The following is a 24,592-nucleotide window of genomic DNA, read 5'->3' as shown; positions in this document are numbered from 1 at the left end:
TGATATGTTTATATTTCACTATCTCTGGCAAATGCTTCTGATCTGGGACATCTCAGTTCGCTTATGTCCATGATGTTTCTATAGGTAACTTCAGTCTTTTTGATATGTAATAGCAGGAAAAAACAATACAATGGAAACAAAATATGCTGAATAAAAGAAAAATTTAAGAGAAAAAAGATCAAGAAAATCCCTATAATGGACAAAAGGGGTATAAAAACATTTCACTGATTTAGAAACTAAAATTATATATTTACCTTCTCTGTTGTAAAGTAATCTGATCTACTTTTAAAGCATAGAGAGATATAAATGTTTGAATTAACTCAAGATAAGCCGTAGCAGTAATATATGTCTTTCTTCTTTGTTCGGTGTAAAATATATCAGAATAGTCCTGAACGGTCACGTGGAAATGTTTGCAAATCGATACACAAACGCCGATCATTTCTGGACCGATATCTGTTTGACTTAAAAACATATGAGCTACCTATAAAAAATCATAATCCTTAATCACGTCAATTTTTAGTATTGGAGTTGATAGTTTACCCTTTCTAGTGCATCGTCAGGCCACTTCTGGAACCAGTCGATGGTGCAACAATTAATAAGAGATGGAAACATTCTGCATCTAACTCTAAATGAATCTCCAATCGGTGATAAGCAAAGTGCTATATGAAGATTTGTTCTTACTCGTTCGATAAAGAAGTTATATAAAGCTAATGGGGTGGCTTCCATTTTTTTGGTCTGAAAATATTAAAAACTATATATATATATATATATATATATATATATATATATATATATATATATATATATATATATATATATATATATTTAAAACACAACTAGAGGATGGAAAATTTTATAAAAAAATAATAAATTATTCAAATTTTTACTTTATTATGATTTTGTTGCCCAATTTATCAACTTTATTAGACATACAACATATACCAAATTATTATCGTCATTATAAAACACAAAGTAACTTACATAAGCCTAAAGTGAAGTGGTATACTGGTATGCCTACTGCTGATATAAATTAGTAACTTAAGCTCCGGCACCGAAATCGCAGGATTGAAAACTGAGCATAAATTATAAAAAACATGAATGATGTACCATCTGAGTTCTCAAAAAATAGACAAAAAATTCCTGAAGGGCTGTGGGACTTTGAAATGCAAATAATAGATCTAAAAATGAAATGGACCAGGAAAGAGGGTAGCAAAATATTTTTTGCCCTCTGACAAATCTCCTAGTTTCATACCTCATCTTGTTAGAGAATGCCTCCCGTGTCTAAAGGTATTTTCTCTGGATCTTCACGCGATATTATCAACCATTCTTGCTACGTATCTAGTCCTATTTTACTTAAGGGTTCTTGTTCTTTCTTCAGCAGTTTTTCTACATTCTTCGTATATAGAGGAGTAGGAAGAAACTATCGTTTCTAACAGAAGCTAAACACAGAAAAGAGTTTGTAGTTGTAGCAGCCAACCACCATCGAGGAGAGGGCACTTGAAGAAAAAGAATATATCTACATTTGGAGTTCGATCTCTCAGGAATATGCCTAAAATAATCGTTACATTGCATTCTGTGAGTTAAGTATCTTGTTAAATATAACATTCTCCTACAATTTGTTCCTCGTTTCAAGCCATGATTATTATTTATTTTTTTGATCAATGGCACTACTACATCCATATTTAAAAAGTCAGTCTTCGGGTACATCATCATTTCCTGAGGATTTTTAATTTTGTTTATAATCTTTGAAATGCTGTTTAAGATGGTAAATTTTGGCTACTTTTCCGTTCTAACATATTTTAAACAGTAGTCTGAATTATTTTCTTTTTTTATTATAAAAGGTTTATAGAATTTTCTTGTTTAACTTTATTTTTTAACCATTTAAATTGTTTCAGCGTATCGTTTTCAAACGTATTTTCTCCTTCTATAGGCAAGAATTTTTTTCTGCGCTGAGGTTTATTTCAAATAAAAAAGTTTATCGTTGAGAATGTTAGAAGAAACAAACTTGAAAATGTAGCAAAACAGCATTTCGTTTACTTAAAACTTCCAAATCTATTGGATTATATATAGGGCATTGCATTTGTAGATATTCTGCAGTCGTTCTTGTAGAGACAATGGTGAGAATAAAACATCATTAAAACTATATTGTGAATATATATATTCATCTTTGTAGTAAAATGATCCATGCCGGATCATTGAGAAATAAAAACCACGTTTCAAATAATAAAATCTGGAGAAAATGAGAGTGCGACAAAGAGACAATAGGAAATAGTGACACAGGACCTACACGATTAATTTAATTAAAAACTAGGAAATTAGTCTGTCTACTTCCAACACTTAATCTTTTGACTGAAAAACACTGAAACCAGAAATAAAAGTTTTAATATTGTTAAAAGCTGATGTAATGTCGCAGAAAAAGAATACTGTATAATTTCGTGAAATTACATTTCCCACTAGTATGAAGTGATTTACTAGCTTAAAGATTCTTGTTACAAACTTGTAGCTAATGACTATTTTAAGCACATTAGTACTTTTATTGATAAATACAATTAAAAAATTCATTTTAAAACACTGGACAAAAAGATAACAAACTCACGCTTTCTTTAAGCACTGCCTGCATTTTTTCTAAAATCTCAGCTTTTTCGTCCGGCGCATACAAATTTGGCACATCACCGGTATTGAGAATTGTATTGATGTCTTCAATAAAACCTTCGTCCGCTATTTGAGTATCAGCAAAAAGAAACAGAATAGGTTTTCCTTCTGTACCTGCCCTAGTTAATAATTTCTTCAAATCTTCTCTCCATTCTGAAGTGCTGTAGGTCCTGGTTATTTCAATCTAGAATTTAAAATGAAGATAAATAATGGTCTCTGTACCCATAGACGTACCAAAAGAGAGAACACTTACACGAAAGTTAAAGATAAATTCTTTAAGAACGCAAAATCTTTATTATATGGCACCACAGGTAGATAAAAAAAGAACAACGAATTCATGTTGCAAAAGAGTAAGGAAAAAGCTTTAAAAATGTGTATAAAATTTGAAAATTATTAAATTTAAGGCATCCAATTTCTAGATGAGTAAATTATGTACGAGACACGGCCTCAATTTTAAAACAATTTTTGGTGAGTCTGTTGACGAGGATGAAATAACGAGTAAAGCTTTGGTAATAAACTTTTCCATCACGTCAGTCATCAAGGACTATGAAAAATTTCTTTTATGATGAAACAAAACTTTAGCAGTCTAAAAAACCAAAACTGGTGAAAAAATATTACAGATATCTGATAGTTTTAAGCCATAGAAGGGCATAGTTATTAATGACTTAATTCATAGACTATAGATTCGTGCTCCATAATAGATATGATGTATACTGATCGAATAAAAGAAAACTTTCCACATCAGCACCCTAAAGTATGACTTTTTCGTTTTACCTTTTAAACGGGATTTGAACTATTAACAGGACAAACTGCTTTCAAAAATATTATATAAAAGTTATTATTTAATTGGTAACAGCATATTACCTCAAATATGGCACATTCAGCCATAAAACTTGCTAACTTCGCTGAACTGTGTCTTCCAGATCCTCCTACACCGACTAACAATGCATTTCCATTGGGTTGAGTTATAACCCGCGAGACTCTCGATACATGTTCTATAGCAAATTGAAACATAACCAAATTCATGGGAGTTTTGGACATCGTATTGTGTTCCTCGAGATAATATTCCATTTTAGCTATTAAATCGTCCATATCTAAAATCTATAAAACGCAACAAAGGGATTAATAATAACTTATATATTATTTATTTATTGACATGTACAATATCTTTAATAAATGTACAGAATAATTACTACATATAATGCAAGATGAAAGATTTGACTCTGTTACCATTCATCAATGCTTTATTGTAAAGTTTTCTGGTCGTAGTTTTTGAGTCTGCTTCCTAGTGGACAGTTGAATAGTTCTTATTAGATGATTTATATTAGAAAACATGCATAAGGTTGGAGTTATCACCGAATAGGTAAAAGATTTGGCGTGTCTCTTATATCAGTATCGCGACTGGTTAAACTATACAGGGTAATTGGTGAGAATACCAAAAGAGCTGGTCAAGACAGAAATCGTGCCACGACTTTTGACGCTTTTTTGGCCTAACCCAACGATTTGTAACAACCCGACAGTTGCAATATGAGCTTTAAAGCACAAGTGATATCAAAATAAACCTGGAATAAGTTCAAAAACATCTTTTAGATGGAAATTTGCATCCTAGCATTGCTGTTTAAAGTCCAGTGTTAACCAGGACTTACCGCTAAGTGCCCATTATATTATATTATATTATATTATATTATATTATATTATATTATATTATATTATATTATATTATATTATATTATATTATATTATATTATATTATATTATATTATATTATATTATATTATATTATATTATATTATATTATATTGAGTGACTTCCGAAAAAAGGAATACAGACATATAGGTGGAAATTTTTCCCACGAACCGTTAGATGTAGGAAAATTCTGAGTATGGTAGAAGAACGAGCGCCAATTTTATGTAGAAAATGTTCATTAGCTTGACTCTAGGACCAAAATTGACGCCGATATAGCCAATGAACGAAATTTGATAAAAATCTAATGGTCTACAGTTTTTTCGCTTTTCCGGCAAAACGGTACATAATTTCTAGCCACATGTTAATTTTTTTTTAAACAGAAAGTCACCCTTAATCGAAATAATTCAAATTTCAAACAAAATATACACTTTTAATTTTCACGAAATTTTCAGCAAATACAGACATTCAAGGGGAAATTTTTCTCACGAACTGTTAGATGTAGGAAAATTCCGAGTATGGCAGAAGAACGAGCAGCCAATTTTATGTAGGAAATGTCTATTCGCTTGACTCTCGGACCAAAATTCATGCCAATATAGCCGATTAACCAAATTTGATAAAAATCCAAGGTTACCCCCTTAAAAAATTTTTTTCCAAATTTTACAAAAAAAAAATTTTGTTTAACGTTTTGGTACATGCACTTGGTCCAGCATATTCCAAACACGTGTTTTTTCTGATCCCTTAACCCCAGTTTGCCGGAAAAGAGGAAAAATCGACTTAAAAAATCACAGTTTTTTCGATTTTCCGGCTAAACGGTGCATAATTTTTAGCCACATGTGTAGATTTTTTTAATCAGCAAGTCACCCTTAATCGAAATAATCCAAATTTCAAACAAAATATACCCTTTTAATTTTCTCGAAATTTTCAGCGAATACATACATCCAAGTGGAAATTTTTCTCACGAACTGTTAGATGTAGGAAAATTCTGAGATTGGCAGAAGAACGAGCAGCGGCCAATTTTATGTAGGAAATGTCCATTCGCTTGACTCTCGGACCAAAATTGACGCCAATATAGCCGATTAACCAAATTTGATAAAAATCCAAGGGTACCCCCTTGAAAAATTTTTTTCCAAATTTTACAAAAAAAAAATATGTTTAATGTTTTGGTACATGCACTTGGTCCAGCTTATTCCAAACACGTGTTTTTTTCTGATCCCTTAATACCAGTTTGCCGGAAAAGAGGAAAAATCGAATTAAAAAATTTACAGTTTTTTCGATTTTCCGGCAAAACGGTGCATAATTTCTAGCCACATGTTTATTTTTTTTAAACGGCAAGTCACCTTTAATCGAAATAATTCAAATTTCAAACAAAATATTCACTTTTAATTTTCACGAAATTTTCAGCAAATACAGACATCCAAGTGGAAATTTTTCTCACGAACCGTTAGATGTAGGAAAATTCTGAGTATGGCAGAAGAACGAATGGCCAATTTTATGTAGGAAATGTCCATTCGCTTGACTCTCGGACCAAAATTGACGCCAATATAGCCAATTAACGAAATTTAATAAAAGTCCAATGGTCTACAGTTTTTTCGATTTTCCGGCAAAACAGTGCCTAATTTCTAGCCACATGTTTATTTTTTTTAAACAGCAAGTCGCCCTTAATCGAAATAATTCAAATTTCAAACAAAATATTCTTTTTTAATTTTCACGAAATTTTCCGCAAATACAGACATCCAAGTGGAAATTTTTCTTACGAACCGTTAGATGTAGGAAAATTCTGAGTATGGCAGAAGAACAAACGGCCAATTTTATGTAGGAAATGTCCATTCGCTTGACTCTCGGACCACAATTGACGCCAACATAGCCGATTAACGAAATTTTATAAAAATCCAATGGTCTACAGTTTTTTCGATTTTCCGGCAAAACGGTGCATAATTTCTAGCCACATGTTTATTTTTTTTTTTTAAACAGCAAGTCACCCTTAATCGAAATAATTCAAATTTCAAACAAAATATTTACTTTTAATTTTCACGAAATTTTCAGCAAATACAGACATCCAAGTGGAAATTTTTCTCACGAACCGTTAGATGTAGGAAAATTCTGAGTATGGCAGAAGAACGAGCGCCAATTTTATGTAGAAAATGTCCATTCGCTTGACTCTAGGACCAAAATTGACGCCAATATAACCAATTAACGAAATTTGATAAAAATCCAAGGGTACCCCCTTGAAAAAAATTTTTCCAAATTTTACAAAAAGTCGTCTCATCAAAAAAACTTTTTTGGGTCCGAAATATACGACATTGGATGAATTTAAATAATGAAGAACTAGAAGAACAGTAGAAAATAGAGAAAGTTGTGAAAGTAATCGACAACATTTATTAATTGAATAGGGTACCATAAGAGGAAAAAGAGGAAATTATTCAATATTAAAATAGCGTTTATATATCTATGTTAGAAATTTATTGTTTTTTCTGGAAGGTCGTTGCCATTAGTTAGGTTAAAACCTGGAAATTTAGAGGTATTTAGATTATTTTGTATTATTTCAATAACTGTAAATAGTAGAGTTAGCTTACTAGGTCATTCCTGAAACCGTTTGACTAGCTTTAATGTCGTAATCAAATTGAGGAGGCTGAAAACTAATAGATATTGGACAAATATTCCAGATTTGTCCTTGTTGCCTCGTGTTAGTTTAATAGTTTTTGCGGATTTAGTTTTTTAGATATTTTTCATGTAGAAGATTTGATAGCTTCTCTAGTAGATAATTTAATAAGAAAATTCCAGAGTTTTTAACAACTCTTTTACGTTAAACAAAGATCAACTTAACTATCTTTATTACCTCATTTTTTCCGCTAAATTCAAACTACTGACATATTTACATAATATTTACTGATGGAATATACTTCATGTCATTTTTAAATATTTTACTAAAACTGACATTAGTTTGAATCAACAAAATGTTTCGGCTTTGTAATATGTTACAAAGCAGAACTCCCTTACAGGTTTAATTTTTAAATTGTATTCCAATTATACTTTAATAGACAACGTACCTCATCATATATTTTAGGATCTGCGTCTGGGTTTATGTAATTTCCATAAAACAAGTTTCTGAGATGGCGGGGTGCTATTATTTCGTCTTCGGGAACAAACACCGCGCATACTTTGTCGAATTTTTGTCTAAATCCTTGATAGCATGCCTCTTTGACAATATTAAAAAGTTTTTTCCTAAAAATAATTTTTATTAGAGATTTTTTAATATGAGAAGTTTTGTAATTACAGTTTTAATTGTATTATTTAACAATTTTAAATACTGACATTACAATTTAGATAATTATTAATAAAAACATACCTATCATCATCATCAATGAGTCGATCATGATATACTCTGTACGTTTCATGAATCCAGAGTCTTATAAATTTGTCAGGATCGTCCATCCGTTGGGGAGGTGTGAGGAGAAGTCCAAGAATGACTCTGGAGAAGTCTCGTAGCGAAAAAGTATAGTGTGATTTTGCAGGTGTTGGCAAAAACTGCTGTATCGCTTCTTTATATACTTCTGATGTAGCCGCACAACAAAACTAAAATATGTAGTTATAATATGTAGATAATTTATCTCGGTAAACATCTAAGAAAGTTTTTGTGTTGTTTTTTTATTGCAAGTTAATTGCAATGGAAGTTTTTGAACTACAATTATTGGTTATTATTGTTGTTTTGCTTACATAAAACCATGTAATTCTATAATAGTAATTTTAAGGGACTTTTAAAATGTTTTAAATATTACGCTGGTCTGTTATATTGTACGAAGCGAAAAACTGGACATTAAAGGCTAGATTAATTATCAATCTTAAAGCTTTTGAAATGTGGTGTCTAAGCCGGATGCTCAGATTATTCTGAAAGGACAGAAACATAAATAAGGAAGTATTACATAGACAAAAAGAGAAATCATACGATTTCTACCAACGAAACCGAATTCAAATTTTTACCACTGTACCTTCTAAAACTTGTAAAGCAAACAACTTGATAAATTACTAATATCCCTCTAGCCATCTAATAACAAAAATAGAAATCTCTTTTTTTCTTTTTGTTATTAATTACGCCCGTAAATAGTTATTTTGATAACTATTGGTCTACGACGGGATAGATTTTGTTTCAGATTCAGAGCAGTGGCTATGCCGCTCTGAGGAGACCTAAAGAGGTCGAAATACTTATAAGCGGCTTGCCGCTGCCCTATATCGAAACAAAAATCTAATACCGTCATTATGTATTACGTAGACCTTTTCGGAAAGTAAACAAATTAAACAAGTTTTTAGTACGTATTAGAGCTCTTGTTAACGACAACGGTCAACGGGTCGTTTTTGACACCGTCCCGTCGGCCGTTGCTCAGTGTCTTTCAGGTTCTTATGAATGTTTGTTCACGCAACGGCAACCAACCCGTTGGTTAACTTTTCACCGTCTACGTATCCAGTCCCCCTCGGCAAGACGTTCGACGGGCCGGTACCGTGAACCCTCAGTGAACCTTTTTAGTTTATGGAAGTGTGTTAACGGCGTTGGGCGAGCATCCGTTGTTTCAATAAATTTCTTCCTTTGTTGCCGCTAAAATATGGATTTTGATATGAAAATTTTAATAAGTGCGGTAGAAAATCGACCTGTGTTGTGGGATAAAACCACGGAAAGCTATAAAAATAAACAGCTCATGTATTAATTTAATTTAATCAGCGTTTTAATTTATCATGTACTATTCCTAACAATTTTCGGAAAGTTTCTTGACCCATTCGGAAGTAATTGAAGAATTTTGTTTCGTCTTTTTTCAATTCTTCGTAAAGTGTATGGAAAGTACCATACTTTTCTCTTTCTAACAAAATAGGATGTATCCATATTTTTCTTTTACGCTTCTCCCGTTTCTTCTGCATTTTTTATACAAATAATACGCTAGTATAATTTTTTGCTTTGACGACAACATGATATAACATGTATTGCGTGCACTTGTTACTTTAAAACTGACGATATTTCAGAGATTCGATACTGTCAACGGACGCATTTCCCTTGAAATTTATGAACCGTCGACACGGGTACCCGTTTAGCATCGGCCCGTTACCCGTTGAAAAAAACGTTCGTTAACAAGAGCTCTTAAGTATTAAGTACGACTCTTAAGATGTTAGCCGAAAAAGTGTCACTATTGTCAACAGTGAGATAGATAAGCTTGCGACAAGAAGTAAACTAAGAAAATAGGCATATCCATAGAATATATGGGGGAAACATAGACCTGAAGGAATTTTAAGAAAATAATGGAAGGACCTGAAGGAAATAATAAAATGTCTTAAAAGATACCATAGAAAAATCTGCAGTAAACCAAACATATTTAAATAAAGAAGGATAACATAAAAGAAACTCACTAACAGGATAAGGACAGACAGTAAGGAATGGCAGTAGGCTTTATATTGGATATGTTATCGGATTACAACAAATGGTTATTTACTAGTACTAGTAGTAGTTAGCCAAGATTTTCCATACAAAAACACAGAACCATAAACGGTTAATATACAATGTTGCAATTAATTGGACTGTTCATTTATACATTGCATCAACAATGAAGCATAGAGAAATGTGTGTCTTTCATTAAAATTGCGGATCGTTTTGGTAATTAACGGCAACACATAGCGTCATATTGGAAAAACTCAACTAACAAAAAAAGAAACTAACCGCAGTAGTAGTAACCGATGTTAGTTTTAAGTTTGTAACAGAGAATCGTTTCATCCAGTAGGGGTGTAGGCTGCTCAGTCATCGAAGAGACGAGTTCCATCAACCAAGCAAGACGGTCGCGTCTTAGTAAGGGGTGGAGGCCCGCTCTCCAATCAAATGTCAGTCGAAAGGGAGAGTCGTTCCATTCAGTAGAGGTGGAGGCTGCTCCGACATGATCAATACATTTGTGGTTCCTGTATGTCGTAAAAGACGTCGTTTTCGATAGCGGCTGGTGCTATCATTCCATTGGGGTAAAGTTCAACCTACACAATTTGTTGCCAAATCTATTTTCTGCTATATCCAGTCCAGTTTACTGGTATACGCATTATTGTTGCAGAAGTTAATTCATGAACTCTATTGAATCCTGAGCCGGGAATCGAGAAATATGTTAATCTTTATTTGGAACATTTAAATTTAACTTTATCAGAACATTTGACGTTTATTTAAATACGTATTTACTATTTGTATCTATATATAGTTTATAATATAACATTATTTATCTTATATACAAAATCATCCTATTTGCGTTACATTGATATTTATCTGGCAGTCAGCTGTAAAAGTCATTGGTCGTTCCTGCTGTATCATATTTTAGCATACTCATGATTTCTTTTGTAGACAAGCGGTTTAGTTTGTGTGATATAGATATCCAGAATTCGTCTCATAATATTTGGTTTTCACAACAGCTGTGTTTTCACGCTAATTTGTTCACCTTTTGTAAAACAATCGTTGTCATGAGTAACTACTTCTTTTTTATCTTTACTACGCATATTTTAATTTGTAAATATTAATGATTTATATAATCTTTATGTATATATATAACTTGTTTTTATTAATTTTACTTTTAAATAGAGTTTCATAATTATAGTTCTCTTTTGCTTTTATTTTCTATGTTAATATATACACCTAATGCGAAAGGGAGAAAACCTGCGAGTTCTAGATTGAACATAGACATTCTCCTCCCTTTGTGATGGCTTTATATGTAATATAAAGGTCATCGTATGTTCAGAAAGCAACACTAGTTATGAAAGCGCTTAGAAAAAAACTGTGCAATACAAAAAACCACTGGACCAATATTTGTGGACTATAAGAAAGCGTTTGACTCAGAGAATTTGGATAAAATAAGTGTTAAATTATCAAATTGTGCAGTAAGGTAAACTGCAAAATTGGTCTAATATCAGTATATGACTCAGTGATCCACTGATCGGTCGATATTGTCGAAATTAAGAGTAAGATATATAGTTGATAAATGTTGTTATAAATATAGCCCTAACAAAAATGTATGACGCAGAAAAGATACCATAAATAAAGTGGAACTGGAACTGGATAGGATACGTAGCGAGTATAAATGATGTATACAGAGACATACAGTCCATCTTTCAGATCTTTGCACAAGTATGACATTATTCACGAAATAATTGTTTATATTACTTTTCTTTCCTAACTAAAGCGATGAACGTAAGCCGCCTGTTCATATACAATAGCATACATCGAACACAGATAGTCATGGAACGATGGTCGGTGATTGATTTACCTACCTACTAGCAATCAGAAGTTTTGTTTTGACAGCGTTTGTAGCGTGTTTATAAATTATATTCCTGTCATTTAAATATTCAATCCTTTTTTATACTTCGAATATACATATTTGTTAACAAACAGCTGTTATAATGATTAACCGTTACTTTCTTGTTTAAATTATTAGGTTTAGGATGTATTTGTTAGGTAATGACAATAATGTAATATTTATTCCAACCTCTAGATTGACATTCATCTAGAGATTTAAATGTGACTAAAACCACGTCAACGGATTGATATGAAATATTTTTAAGGGTTTTCTTTTTAGAATATGCTTGGTAAACCATTTAATTCTCAAGTACAACAACTTGTGTTAACTATGTTGGAATATTTCAAATATAAAAACGTAAATTTAGGTCCTTTAAAGCCATTTTCATCTATTCAACATGTAACAACCCCATCAATGTATTTAAACGCTGCTTTCTTGAATTAGGAAATATTTGTTCATAACTACCTTCGAAAGCCTTGCTACTGGTTCCACGTAGCCTTTAGCAAAGTGCCAATCTAATATCGTCGTGTATATTTTGCTCAAAGTATTGTCGTCAAAAGAGTCAATGGTAAAAATTTGCATGTGTCTTAAAAATCTATCAGTGACCTCATTTCTACCACCTCCTGGAACTCCCATTGCACCAACGAAGAGCTAAAAAGAGTACATAAATAACTACTAAAAATGTAAATGATTTATAACTGCAATACAGACACAGATTCGTTAAAAATTCTACGTAACTATTACAGCTGGAAGAAAGAAATATTAAATAGCTTTAAAAGTTTTAAATTGTTTGTAGAAGTATTATAGTTTACTGAAAATTGTAAATACTTACTATGTCCACAAGATAAAGCATTGATGTATCTTTTTCGAACCAATGTCCATGATCGATAAACTGACGAAGCAGTTCAACCGCTGGTTGAGCACCCCAGGTTTCTTTCTGCGGCATACCTACGTCGTCGACGAATAATATGCATTGTTTGCCCATTGAGGGACCAAAAACACCACGTCTTCTTTTGTCTAGTTTTGACATTACCATTTCCTGAGTCTAAATGTAAATATAAAAGACTTTAATCAAAAAGAAGAGTGTTAGTTTGTCTTTTTTAATTTTTTTAATATAGTATAATTTTCACAAATATTTCTTAATAGATTATTTCATGACAAAAAAATATATATGATGGTAAGGACTACACTCGTTACTACAGGATGTTACTCAATTTGCTGACGATACCACAGTTGCGCTAAATTCCAATAATTTTTTTCATATAGTATAAAAAGCAAACTGTCTTGTAAAAAGTATGACTCATTACTATTTAAATAATGCCCTAATCTTAAATGGATCAAATCACTCTCATCTACGTTTTATGAAAACCTAGTTAAAAGTAATGTGCAACTTCCAGTAAACATAACCCACCTACTGTCATTGAATCAGAAATCTATATACGAACTCATATGTAATCACTTATATGCATCCGGATATATAATATAAATTTAGTACAATCAAGTTTTTAATTGATAAACATAACATAAATCATTTAAAAATCTGTGGCAAAAGGACTGGTTTCCATGCCAAACACACTATCATCATCATCATCATCATCATAAATGGATCAAAGACCAATATGGTAACCTTTTCACCTTCTACTATGCAGATGAGTCCATTAGTAAAACTTGACAATGGGTCAGTGGTACCACTCCACTAAGTTGTTAGGTGTTTACCTGGATTCTAATTTGTCTTGGAGCTCTCACGTTGATTATGTAGTGGGAAGATTGTCTGTGCACTGTTATGTTCTATGGCAACTTAGGAATTTTGTCTCCCTAGATGTCTTAAAACTTTACTATTTTGCTCATGTACAGTCAATTTTACAATACTGCTTAGTTTGTTGGGGAAATTGCTCGCGAATTAATGAGGTGCTTGTTCTTCAAAAAAAAAAAAAATTATTCGTACCATGACGTTTAGAAGGCGCTTGGATTTCTGTAAACCAGTTTTTAAACAATTAAATATTTTAACTGTAATTTCGCTGTATATTTTTAGTTGTGTTGTTTATGTAAAGTCACATAGATGCAATTTTATTTGCAGAAATGATGTTTCCTTAATGAGTGGCTACAATTTTCGTCACAGAAATGATTTGGTGACCCCTGTTCGTCACTTGACCGTTGTGGGCAAGGGCCCTTACCCAACATGCGTTCGTTTATATAATAAATTACCTAATTATGTTAAAGAGTCAAATATTTATGTATTTAGGAGAACAGTTAGGGACTTACTTCTGGTAAACAGTTTCTATTCGTTAGAGGAATACTTGCAGGCATCCTTTTAACAATTTGTATGTTTTTGTGTATAATTTATATTAGGTATGTTTTTATGTTAATTGCTTTTATGTACTTATAGTTTTTACTTATTTATAGGTTGTATTTGACGCATTTCAATACTTGTAAAAGTCAAATGAAATAAAGAATATTGATTGATTGATTGATTGAAGGACTACAAGACTAACAGTTAATGAAACATTAAGCTAACAACATTAGTTGCTTGTACTGGACATCGAAATAAAAGCGAAACTAAACAAAAATATCGGAAAGGACCATAAAAAATCAATTGATGGATGTTAAAGAATGAGAAAGAAAGTCTATTTAGGGTAAAAATAGTAGAAAAAATGACATGAAAGGAAGTCCTAATACAATTTTAAGGAAGATGGCCAGTATCATTAGATATATTGCTATTGAAATACTTGGAAAAACGTCAGGAACGAAGTTTAAGAATAAAGAGACCTGGAAAAAAATTATATAAACAGTAGCAAGTTAAAGGTAAAGAGAATAACAATATATAAAATACTTACCAAAGTCGATGATGTTCTAGCACTGAAATTAACAATATTGGGCAAAAATTTTTCCTTCGGTAAATTCAACATATAGTCCATTACCACTGCTGATTTGCCAGTTCCAGTTGGTCCAATGAATAAAATCGGTATTTTGTTATCGAGACACATCTTTAGAAAAAATCTCTGACAACACGATTCATTTGTTTGAATAATCAATTCATTTGCCTAGGAAAATAAAAACATTTATCAAAAAATAGAGAACCGGAAAGATCAAACATTAATGTTTAAAAATAAATTATTTCAGTCAATGTTATATAGTTGTAGTTAAATATCTTTTTTGGAATTTTTTTATTATTTACACAAATATATCTGTATCAGCCAATAAGGGTTATTAGCGAAGGGACATGCGCAGACGGTAAGATACATATTATTACATAATAATACTTTACAATTTGGTATATAGTTTAGTTAATTTGAGATAGTTTAATAAAGATGTTAAAGTCAACACTTTTTTAAATTCTCGCAAAGGACACACGCGATCTTCTCTTGACTTAGAAATGGAAATATGGAATGGAAATGAAATAGAAATTACTTTAACTAGGTTAAATTTCCCCCAAAATAAGATGGAAACATCACTACGGATAGAACTGAAATCCTTAAGGTTGTCGAATCATTTTATCGTGAAATGTATAAGAGCATCAATAAAAGAAAAGATTATGCGGTGCCCAAAATATCAAATCAGAGATCAAAAGAAATGCGAGAAATAACACCATACGAAGACAAAACACTAGGTCCGAAATAAAAACAAAAAAATCTCATGGCGATGATGGAGTAGTGATCAAGGCAATCAAATTAGGAGGAAATAAAATTATTCTGGCTTTAGCTAAACTTTTCACCAAGTGCATCTACCAAGGAAAAACCTGTTCTCAATGGTCTTATTACACAAAAAGGAGATACAACAGATTTAAAAAAATTAACGTCCTTAAGCTTTTCACAAAAATTATCAAAAAAAATGACTAGAAGCTAAGTTACACTTCTATCGGCCCAGACAATAAGCTGGATTTATATAGGAATATAGCGATAATGACCAATTACTAGTGATAAAGAATCTGATAGAGAAGTCTGCAGAATACAACAAACCATTGACAGCAAGAAGACACCGTCTCTCCAAAGCTATTCACGACAAGATTTTTAGAACATGCTTGTATAAAGGCAGATCTGAACGAGTTTGGTATTAACATAAATGACGCTCAGTCATTTGAGATTGTCAGATGACATTGTCCTTATAACGGATTGTATAGATGATGCAATAATAATGTTAAAAAAATTATATTACGCTTCTCTGGAGGTCAGTCGAAAGATTAAGATAAGAAAGATGCAAATAATAACTAATCTAGTGCTAAATCGTCGCGAGCAGACTGCGTCGTATACACACTTCATGCATAGAATTTGGTTGGACAGAGATAACCAAACATGTGAGCTTCCACACCGCATAGTACCAGCCTGTGTAGCGCGTTTGGTAAATTAAACTATATATTTAAATCGGACCTACCCATATGCCTAAAAAGGAAAATATTGGACGAGTGTGTGTTACCTGTACTCACTTATGAAGAGAAAACATGAACACTCACAAAAAAGGTAGTGAACAAGATTTGCGTGACTTAAAGGTCTATGGAGCGCAAAATGTTGAATGTCTCTCCGAGAGACCGAATCCCAAATGAATAAATACGTTGTAGAACAAAAACAACAGGCGCTATCGAAAAAATCACGTCGCTAAAACGTAATTGTACAGGACACGTCGCCAGATTATCAGACAACTGATGGACAACATGATTGTCGAGAAAACGCCAAAACCACAAGCACTGCGGAGCAGAGGCGGCTCCCCAACTAGATGGATTGACGACCTGAGCTGAGAAAGAGCTGAGCTGACCTATGTCCATCAGTGGACGCGTAGGTACAGATAGTTAAAAATCATATGTGCTATTATTGGTACTTGATTTAACATTATAATTTCCGTTGTAAAGGTTTTTAATTCTTTAAAATCCACTTGGCTCTTAATTTGATAGAGATTTTTCTTAAAAAAATATAATAACAAATGCCGCTTGATACAGTTTCTATAAACCGCTAATATTGTGCTTTTTTGCAGAAAAACATTTTTATACAAAGATTTACACCCTAATTGCAAGATGGCATTATTCTTTGGAATTGTTATTTTTGGCACTTATCCGTTATTATATAACGAAGTCCGATTTAACTGAGCCATAACTGTATTTCGAAGAGTACGTAAAGCCTTCGGTTTCGGGTACCTAAGTAGTCGTTAACATCAAAATCCTTAAACCGAATGGAAAATATACAATAAACCAATTGGCTGCAGTATGATCGAAGCTGCATCCAAAAAAATACAAAATACACATACTATTTTAGGAACATAATTCATAGTCGTACGTTCAACTTTGAATAGGGATGTTCACAAATTTTTAAATATAGTTAAATTCAATTAAATTCAATATAAACTCCTGGACAAAATTAACGCACCACTCACATTTTTTCTCAATAATCTTTATTTATTGATAATTTACTGTACGACAAGTTGCCTATGGACCTTGTTTGGCAGTGACAGTTGTTATGTAATCTAACAATAGTCTTGTTTTAGCAATAATTTGTATTAAACTTCGTTTTAGTCTAAAAGTGAGTTAAACTTTTCATAAAAAGTGCCGATTAAAGCAAAGTGCTTGTAAGAAACAAGCTTTTTATTGTGATATTTTTCATCACATGCATGTTTGGAAGTTCATTTGTATAAAAATCAAATACAAAAATGAACTGTCAAAGAAATTTGCCAATGGAGGAGGCAGTGCGAGCATCGACTTTCCTAGATGAAGGATATTCAATGCGATACGTTGCAGGTTTGTTAGGAAGACACCATTCTAGTATCAGTCGCAAGGTGAAGCAATATAATGAAACAGGGTCGTACCATCGAAGACCAGGGCAAGGGCGAAAACGTTGCACTAATCAAATTGATGATCGTTTTTTGAGACAACGTGCTCTCTAAGATAGGAGAGTCACCAGAAATTTGTTGAAAAGTGAACTAGCAGATGTTCGAAATGTCGCGATATCGTCTCGAATAGTTAGAAGACCTTTACATGAAGCAGAATTGAGCAACAGGAAACCGACCAAAAAACCATTGCTTACCAGAGAACACAGGGTTCAGAGACTGAATTTTGCAAGATTGCATCAAAATTGGACCATCGATGATTGGAAACGAGTTCTTTTCTTTAATGAGACTAGTAAGCCTAAAAGCTCCAGATAGTCGTGAGCGTGTCTGGCGAAGGCGAGGAGAAAGGTTTGCCAGCTGCAATATCTCTCCTAAAGTACCTTTTGGTGGTGGCTCTAAAATGTTTTGGGAAGGAATTTGTTTTGAAGCTCGTACAGAGTTGGTCCCCATACGTACGAGGTCTATGAATGCCCATTATTACTTAGACAACATTATTGTCGAACATGTAATGCCTTTTGCTCCGTTTCTTGGACCTAATTTTTTAGTCATGCAAGACAACGCTCGTCCTCATGTGGCTCGACAGGTTATTGGCTACCTAAATGATGTTGATATTCCATTATTAGAGTGGCCACCTAACAGTCCGGACATGAATCCTATAGAGCATCTATATGACTATTTCAAAAAAAAGATTCAAAGTCGTAGACCCCCTATTGCCAATCACATCCAACTCGTTGAGGCCGTTATTGAAGAATGGGAGAATATTTCGCAAGCTTTTGTTGAACATTTTATATCAAGCATGCCTCGACGCATAAATGCAGTCATAAGAAGTAGGGGAGGGCCTACACGGTATTAGTGTTGATCCAGATGCATTTTATTGTGTTACTTAACTGATTTTTTTCTTCTTGCAATTTGGAGTTATGCAAGCTTATTTACGCATTTCCGGAAAAAAAAATTTTTAACCAAACAATAAGATAAATTAAGGTCATGGTAAAGTCATGTTGGACTTATCTGTACGTGTTTATTATTATTTCAATGTAACTTAGTTTTATTTATGTTCATATTGTAAATATTTAAATTAATTAAAGTGGTGCGTTAATTTTGTCCAGGAGTTTATTATAAAATATATAAAAATATAGTAAACATGAAATTGTTTAAAAATATATATTTTTTAAGATAAATCAAATTTTAATTTTGATGGAGGCTAGAAAAACGGGTCCTCGCAGCGAGGCTACGGTGTGTGACGTCAGCAGTCGTATCGACAACTTGTTGTGTATACGTATTTACGAAGTGTAACCAGTTCTTTAAGTATTTATACAGTGATAATGAAGCCAAATAAGTGGTGTTCGCTACAAAGAGAGAGAAAAACTAGAAAAGGCAGTTATTATGCAAGTTAGAAAAAAAAAATAAATGGAAATATCTGTACCTCAGAAGGAATCAATACTATGTTCATTTTTAAAACTTTACAGGAGAGCAGTTTTAAACTTTTTTTCGCCAAAAAGTATTATTGCTGCAGCTCTTTATTAAGATATTGAAACAATATTTTACTAGAACATTCTGTTTATTGTTATTTACATAATACATTTGTTATAATTAAAAACAAATTTGTTCCTGTGTTTTTTAACTCTTTTAACGGACATGGTGTTGTATCCATCTAATAAAGTTATTGTACTGTAAGAATTAGTATGGGGTATTCAATAACAACTACAATCCTATTTGACTTTTACTGACAAAATTTATTTAACCATACAATTTACCTTTACAAATACAAATATGTATGTAAAAATGGCATTTTAGGTACAAACCACTCAGTCATCCTCAAGTAAGTCTCCTTCTGGATAGTCACTATTAGTATTACTAGTAGGTATGCTTTAAGTTTTGATAAAAATCATGGCAAAATGTAGGAACATTTGACAGTAATGCCAATAGATCGTTATACTTTTGTTGTGATATAAGTATTGGACTTTGTGATAGCAGTTGCAAACCTTTTGGCAATGTAAGGTGTCGCCTTCGAAACCTAACAAGGTCAATTTCCTGGTTTTCGTCATGAAAATTACTTTTTAAAAACATAGTTCCAATGCTGTTTTGTTTAACTTGCAGTTAAACACAGTTTGACAGAAGAACTTGTTGTTTGTTAATGTCTCTTTCTATTAATCAAAGGCGGATTTTAAGATGTTTTGACATCATACAAAGACCTTAAATTTTTAAATTCTTCTAGTTCCATAGTATGTATGGTATATTTCATTGAGGTTTATCTGACTAGCGGCTGCCAGTCCCAGGCCGTGTAAATAGAAATGTTAAGTTTTTTCTCTTTCGCTCTATCAGCGCATGGACAGTGTCCGCCTCCATGTGGGTATTACTCTTTAGTAGAAACTTCTGGATGATAATTTTTACTTTTTTAAACAAGTATTAATGCTAACATTTTTATTCTGGCCGTGACATTTGTAAGACCGTAGGATGATTTCTTCTATGTTACTGTCAGGAATGACGGTATCTGCCCATTTTAGTAATGCAGATCTTATTTCATTTCCACTACGAATAGTTTATCAGAACTTTTCTCTATATCAGACTGATCTTCGTTATCACAACTCAAGGCATCTCTAATAATATGCTCTTCATTTAAAACATCATTGCTTGGTGTATTATTTGATTCTGAAATTAAACAAGGCGTATAATATTGGTTGTAAAAGATTTAATAATATTGCTAGTCTAAGGTTGGTATCAAATCACTACATTATCCTGTTGAGGTTATGTTTTTTAATAATTTAAAAATAATGAGCAAAAAGGTAGCTTACCTGTAAATGCAGTAGAAGAATTCGCAGAACTTTTTAGTAGGTACTTCAAGAATCTTTCTCCTACGAGAATTATGGTTCATTGTTCTTATTAGTAGTAACAAATCACTGTAAACACACCATAAATATCAAAAGTATAATTATTAGATTACTAACAGTCTACCTCTCATCATAGAGATATGCGCGGCGGTAATTCATATGCGTAGAGGGACAAAACATTAAGTCCACATGGTGTTTTATCCCTCTAAGTAAAAATGGATTTGGTGTTCTTTTAAAGGTCACTTTCTTTATCAGCAAATGGTTTAGGACCTAGTGCTCTATTCCTTTAAATAAAAATATAAAAGTTAATTATTAGTCTGTAAAATTGTCAAAATTGAAAAAATGGACATAGTGTTGTATAGTATCCCTCCGAGGTACAGATATAAAAACCTGTGGTTTGACAATTTTATGTGAATATGGTGTTAAATTGTTTGGAAATGTAATAAAAATCTTCTCAGAATTGTTTTTAGATGTATTTAGACACCCAGGAACAAAACACCACTTAATTGGCTTCATTATCAGTGATCAAATATTTAAAGAACTGGCCACACTTCGTATATACGTATACAAAACAAGTTGTCGATACGACTGCTGACGTCACACACCGTAGCCTCGCTGCGAGGAGCCGTTTTTCTAGCCTCCATCAGAATTGAAATTAAGAATTGATTTATCTTAAGAAATATATATTTTTAAACAATTTTATGTTTGCTATGTTTTTATATATGTTATAACCTATTGAATTTAACAATATTTAAAAATTAGTGAACATCCCTATAGCAGAGTATAAGTCATAAGTTTAATAAACGCTGACATACATGATAAACATAAATATGTAACTTAAGTACAAGATAGCTATACCACTTACCTTAGCAGTTGGAGGGATTTTGTCGATTTTTTCTACTGTATCAGTCCAATTAATCCAAGTACCGTTATTTTTCTTATCGTAGACCCATTCAAATACGTTAGCTCGATCGGGAAATATTTGACTTTTCGTTAGTTTGAATGATTTAGGTTTAGGATATTTTCTGTTTTCTCCGTATAATAATTTCCTATAAAATGTATCAAAGGTCTGCCTTCCTTCCAATGTTAATGTTGATCCAAGACCCCATAAGAGACAAAATATTAGTGTGCATTGCAGCCATACGGTACTAACTTGGTTTTCGTCTCGTATTAAGCAGGTAAAAAGTCTAGTGAATGACTAAAAATAAAAAAAATGTATATTCGATAAAAAGTTTGTTAAATTTTTCCATATTAAATATTTTGTGATGTGTAAACGAAATTGTTGAAACTAGGAAGAGAATGGCTGTATCATTTGTTCCAATGTCGTTTAATGAAATTTAAAAAGAAGACATTCCACGTAAATTGAATTTATCATATACGTCTATATTTAAAAAATGAGACAAGACATCGACTAATAACTATAGAGTGATTAGTGTAATGCCTGCAATTGCAAGAATCTTTTCCACAGCAATGAAAGGTAAAATATAACAACACATGAACAAACACAATGCAGAACAAGCTAGATTCCGGAAAGCGATATCATCCATCCATCCAATGGCGCTACAGCCCAAATCGGGCCTTGGCCTCCTTCAACAGGCTTCTCCAACCATCTCTATTTACCGCTGTTCTTTTCCATGAACGCGTTCCCAGGCAGTTCCTGGCATCCTCATCGACTTCATCTTTCCATCTCTTTTTAGGTCTTCCAACAGGTCTTTTCCCTGCATTCTTGCATTTAATAATTTTCTGGGGATTCTATTCTCATGCATGCGGACCACGTGCTCTGCCCATCGTAATCTCTGCAGTTTAGTATGTTGTGCTAGAGTTGGTTCGCTATATTGCTCGTATATTTCTCTATTGTACCTAATTCGCCAGTTGTTGTTTTCACTTATTGGGCCCAGGATCCTACGTAATATTTTTCTTTCAAACACATCTAATGCATTGGCAGATTTCTGTGTCACCACCCATGTTTCGCAACCATAACTTACTATGGGCCTGATTATTGTTTTATAGACCCGGAGTTTTGTTTTCCGGTGTACGTCTCGCGATTTGGATATGTGGCCCATCGCGAAATAGGTTTTATTTGCCAGCACAAGCCTTCTATTTATTTCCGGTTCTTCTTCATTGCTTGCGACCAGATCCATTCCTAGGTATGTGAATCTACAATGAAAGCGATATCATGCCTTGACAATATATTAATCATGAAATAAGTCATCGAGAAAAACAAAGAGATAAACATTGAAACACAAAATCTTCATAGATTTGGAAAAATCGTATGACAGCGTACCCAGGAAATCACTATCTGAAGCAATGAGAGGGACTAACGTCAGAGAAAAATTAATATTTTAGAGTATAAGAATATTTTACAGTATCACGAAAAACAACCTATACGAAGTGAAAGTATGGCCATTCACAACAACAACAATACGAAATAAAATAAGAACAGCCAAATTGGAGTTAATGAGATGTCTTGTATAAGAGACGGAACAAGGACTAAGAATATATGGAACCGGATAAAAGTAGAATACTAAATAACAAAAAAATGAGAAAACAGTGCACTACAATGGTACGTCCATGTTCAAAGAACGCCAGACCGTGGATGGCCAAAAAAAGTAATGAAATGGGGAGCTGCAGGAAGAAAACGGATAGGAACACCAGCTCTGAGAGCATAAACATATATAGGGAATACTTTGAGGGAGACAGGTCTTATATAACTTAACTGGGAGTATAGAAAGCCGTAGAGAGTTAAAACGGCGAACTCAAAATGGAAAAATTCCGAAAAAGAATAGAAGGAAATACTTTGTTTTGTTAATGTCTAATTAATCTAGTTGAAAAATAGTTACATAATACAGGTGAATATCCGAGGTTTCAACAAATGTTTTGGTCTTATGGACTTGTTTAAACACGGCAGGAACCAGCCACTCCATGCACTCGACCAACAGTTCTTGCTGTTCTATTAAGAGTAACTTTGCTAATGTATTCATGTACGAATCCATAAAAGGCTTCCATCCCAAAAGAGCTGGTTCCATGTAAATCATACCGCACCTAGAGACTGTAGCTGGGGAGGCATGCTCCAAATCGGCAGGCTCGAATATCAAATTCATTTGAGGTGACATCTGTAAAAATAAAAGTACATGTTTTTTAATTAACAGTATCAACCATTTGAGTTATTAAGCTTAATAGATCGTTCATGTAGCTTAACAGATCGATCTAAGACAGCTTTTTACAATGTATTTACAATTTGTTAAACATATTAATGTCTTTTAGATAACAGATTTTTAATATTAAAGTTAGATCCTGAAACCTCTTGTTTATTGTCACATATTTTGTTATTTTCATTAACATTTAGGATAATATACCAAAATATATACATCATAATTCCTACATCATAATTGTGGACCGAACATATTTTGGTGACAAATTGTAGAGCTGTATATACGGTATGCGTCAAAATATAGAGTAATGGTGAACGCGCACCCGGATGCGTATGCCTGTGTTTCGGCACGATATTGCATCGATATTATATGGGTTTCACGGAGCAAGAAAAAGTGTGCATAATGGAGTATTATTTTCATTCATACGAAAATGTTTATTAAGGTCAATCAGGTGTCGTCGTCTTATATTATGTTCGTATATTCTGGCCTAACACCATCAGAAACTACGATCTGCTACACCTGACCGAACAAAAGAAGGTACAAAATGAAATTAAGTCCAGAAAGAGGGGTTGGATCGGTCACACACTCCGAAAAAATAGTTGCAGTATCGCAAAGACTGCCCTAGAGTGGAATCCCCAAGGGAAAAGAAAAAGAGGTCGCCTAGTACAAACTTGGAGAAGATCCATCATGGACGAGATAAGAGACCAAGAAAAGTCTTGGAATGAGATGAAGGCCTTAGTGCAAAATAGAACCCTATTATATATATATTATATATATATATATATATATATATATATATATATATATATATATATATATATATAATAAAAAGGATAATGCGAGTTAATAGTAAAATAAAGGTAAAGATATCGGCATAGTTCGCAATAAAAAGAGAAAAATATAATAAAATATGTGTATAAGATGAAAGACAACCGTATATACGTATTTCTGACTATTGGTCGTCTTTAGTACGGTGCAGCCAAGTTAGAAAAGGAGCATATTAACTTGGGAAAGGATCACTACAGGAGCAATGCGACCAATTTGTGGCAATAATGTTAGAAGACTCTGAGGTTTCCAGAGCAACAACCAACACATGCCTTTCATCTTATACACATATTTTATTATATTTTTCTCTTTTTATTGCGAGCTATGCCGATATCTCTTTACC

The 24,592-nt window shown here is 32.8% G+C and overlaps 1 protein-coding gene across 3 annotated transcripts in view; it reads right to left on the bottom strand.

The window, feature by feature from the left end:
- Positions 1 to 24,592, bottom strand: part of Dnah3 (dynein heavy chain 3, axonemal) — a 547,435-nt gene that overhangs the window by 39,125 nt on the left and 483,718 nt on the right. For all 3 annotated transcript variants that reach the window (XM_072538195.1, XM_072538196.1, XM_072538197.1), the window contains 11 exons: positions 23,113 to 23,385; positions 21,138 to 21,470; positions 14,471 to 14,677; positions 12,469 to 12,681; positions 12,102 to 12,287; positions 7,685 to 7,911; positions 7,386 to 7,560; positions 3,517 to 3,753; positions 2,597 to 2,836; positions 541 to 735; positions 255 to 481 (listed from right to left, as the gene is read on the bottom strand). In XM_072538195.1, coding sequence (XP_072394296.1) covers positions 255 to 481; positions 541 to 735; positions 2,597 to 2,836; positions 3,517 to 3,753; positions 7,386 to 7,560; positions 7,685 to 7,911; positions 12,102 to 12,287; positions 12,469 to 12,681; positions 14,471 to 14,677; positions 21,138 to 21,470; positions 23,113 to 23,385 — 2,513 coding nt within the window. The remainder of the gene's footprint in view (positions 1 to 254; positions 482 to 540; positions 736 to 2,596; positions 2,837 to 3,516; positions 3,754 to 7,385; positions 7,561 to 7,684; positions 7,912 to 12,101; positions 12,288 to 12,468; positions 12,682 to 14,470; positions 14,678 to 21,137; positions 21,471 to 23,112; positions 23,386 to 24,592) is intronic.

This window comes from Diabrotica undecimpunctata, chromosome 7 (assembly GCF_040954645.1).
Source record: "Diabrotica undecimpunctata isolate CICGRU chromosome 7, icDiaUnde3, whole genome shotgun sequence".
NCBI classification, from domain to species: domain Eukaryota; kingdom Metazoa; phylum Arthropoda; class Insecta; order Coleoptera; family Chrysomelidae; genus Diabrotica; species Diabrotica undecimpunctata.
The sequence above is the reverse complement of the archived record's forward strand: the minus strand, read 5'-3'. Positions and strand labels throughout refer to the sequence as shown.